The sequence below is a fragment of the Aureococcus anophagefferens genome (assembly GCF_000186865.1).
Source record: "Aureococcus anophagefferens unplaced genomic scaffold AURANscaffold_502, whole genome shotgun sequence".
Classification (NCBI taxonomy): Eukaryota; class Pelagophyceae; order Pelagomonadales; family Pelagomonadaceae; genus Aureococcus; species Aureococcus anophagefferens.
In genome coordinates, this window is record NW_008705958.1 from 1 (window position 1) to 1,339 (window position 1,339).

The 1,339-nt window shown below is 70.6% G+C and overlaps 1 protein-coding gene across 1 annotated transcript in view; it reads left to right on the forward strand.

Moving 5' to 3' along the window:
• Nucleotides 1–921: 921 nt before the first annotated feature.
• The window catches only part of AURANDRAFT_68868 (hypothetical protein), a gene marked incomplete at both ends in the record, with an annotated part of 6,007 nt that continues 5,589 nt past the window's right edge, over nucleotides 922–1,339 (forward strand). The window contains one exon of the mRNA XM_009044601.1: nucleotides 922–1,332. Coding sequence (XP_009042849.1) covers nucleotides 922–1,332 — 411 coding nt within the window. The remainder of the gene's footprint in view (nucleotides 1,333–1,339) is intronic.

Genomic DNA, 1,339 nt, shown 5'->3' on the forward strand with positions numbered 1-1,339 from the left:
GACGCCGCCGGGCGTCGAGAAGTTGTGCGCCGCGTGGTCGCAGGGCACGGCCATGAGCTCGCAGTGGTGCGGGAGGGAGCCGCGCCAGCAGCCCAGGGACCCCACGGTCAGCGGCGTCACGGGGCACGGCATGGAGCCCCCGGCGACGACGACGGGCCCGAGCACGACGGACTCGTGCTGCATCAGCACGTAGTTTTCGGGCACACAACCCCCGGTCTCCGCGCCGAAGACGGCCTCGCGCAGCGCGCCGAGCTCCCAGACCGACTCCCGCGCCACGCGCATGATCTCGATGGACTGGTTCTTCAGGCGCGCGGCGGCGACGACGGCCGCGACGACCTCGGGCTTCGGCGACGCGTTGTCCACCACCACCACCGGCGCCTCCGGGTGGTGCGTGCGGATGGACAGCAGGCACAGCTCGAAGATCTTGCGGCCGATGATGTCCTTGATGTGCGTCGGGATGACGATCGCGAGGGGGGTCGTGCATCTTCTCGGCCGCGCGTTCACTATTAGCCCGCCGCAGCCGAGCGCCGCCGCGCGCGCCGCGACGACCGCGCCCGCGCGCTCGTCCGCGTCCTTGTGGCAGTGGTGGCGCGGCTGGCCCGCCGGCGGGCACTTGGGCCGGCAGTGCTGCCGCAGCGCGCCGGACGGGCCCACGGCGACGCGGTCGCAGGACATCTCGTCGCCGCAGCAGGGCTGCCCGAAGCCGCACTGCGACCATGGCTCGGCGCAGGGCGCCATGTTGCGCAGATTCGCCGCCGCGCACCAGGCGCACGCGAGGAGGAGCGCGCGAACCATCCTTGGGCGGGCTACTCCATAATGCGGTACACCCTGTGATGTTGATGCCGAGGTGCTGCTCTCACAGACGATGAAGAGCGGCGCTTACGGAGCGCGATGATGAAGAGCTGCGCTTACGGAGGCACGATGACCTCGACATCTCGGATGTCTCTCCTCGTCGTGCTGCTCGCGGCGACAGCATGCCACGCCTTCGTCGCGCCGACGCGCACTTCCGCGTCGCGCGTCGCGCGCCGCGCCGAGGGCGACGACATGGACAGCTTGCTCCAGGGCCTCCAGAGCCGCGTGCAGGAGATGATGACGCGCCAGGCGACGATGCCTATCGTTGTCCTTGACTCCATGCTGCCCGGCCAGCGCATCAAGCTCCAGAGCGCGGACCCGGCCTTCCGCGAGATGATCGAGTGGGTCGGCGTGAAGGCGTCCGAGGACAGCGGCGAGGAGCAGTACGACGACGACTCGAAGGGCGTCTTCGGCATGGTCGGCGCGGACCGCCAAAACGGCGGCGCGTTACCCTTCGGCGTCGAGGCGCGCGTGCTCGACGTCGCCG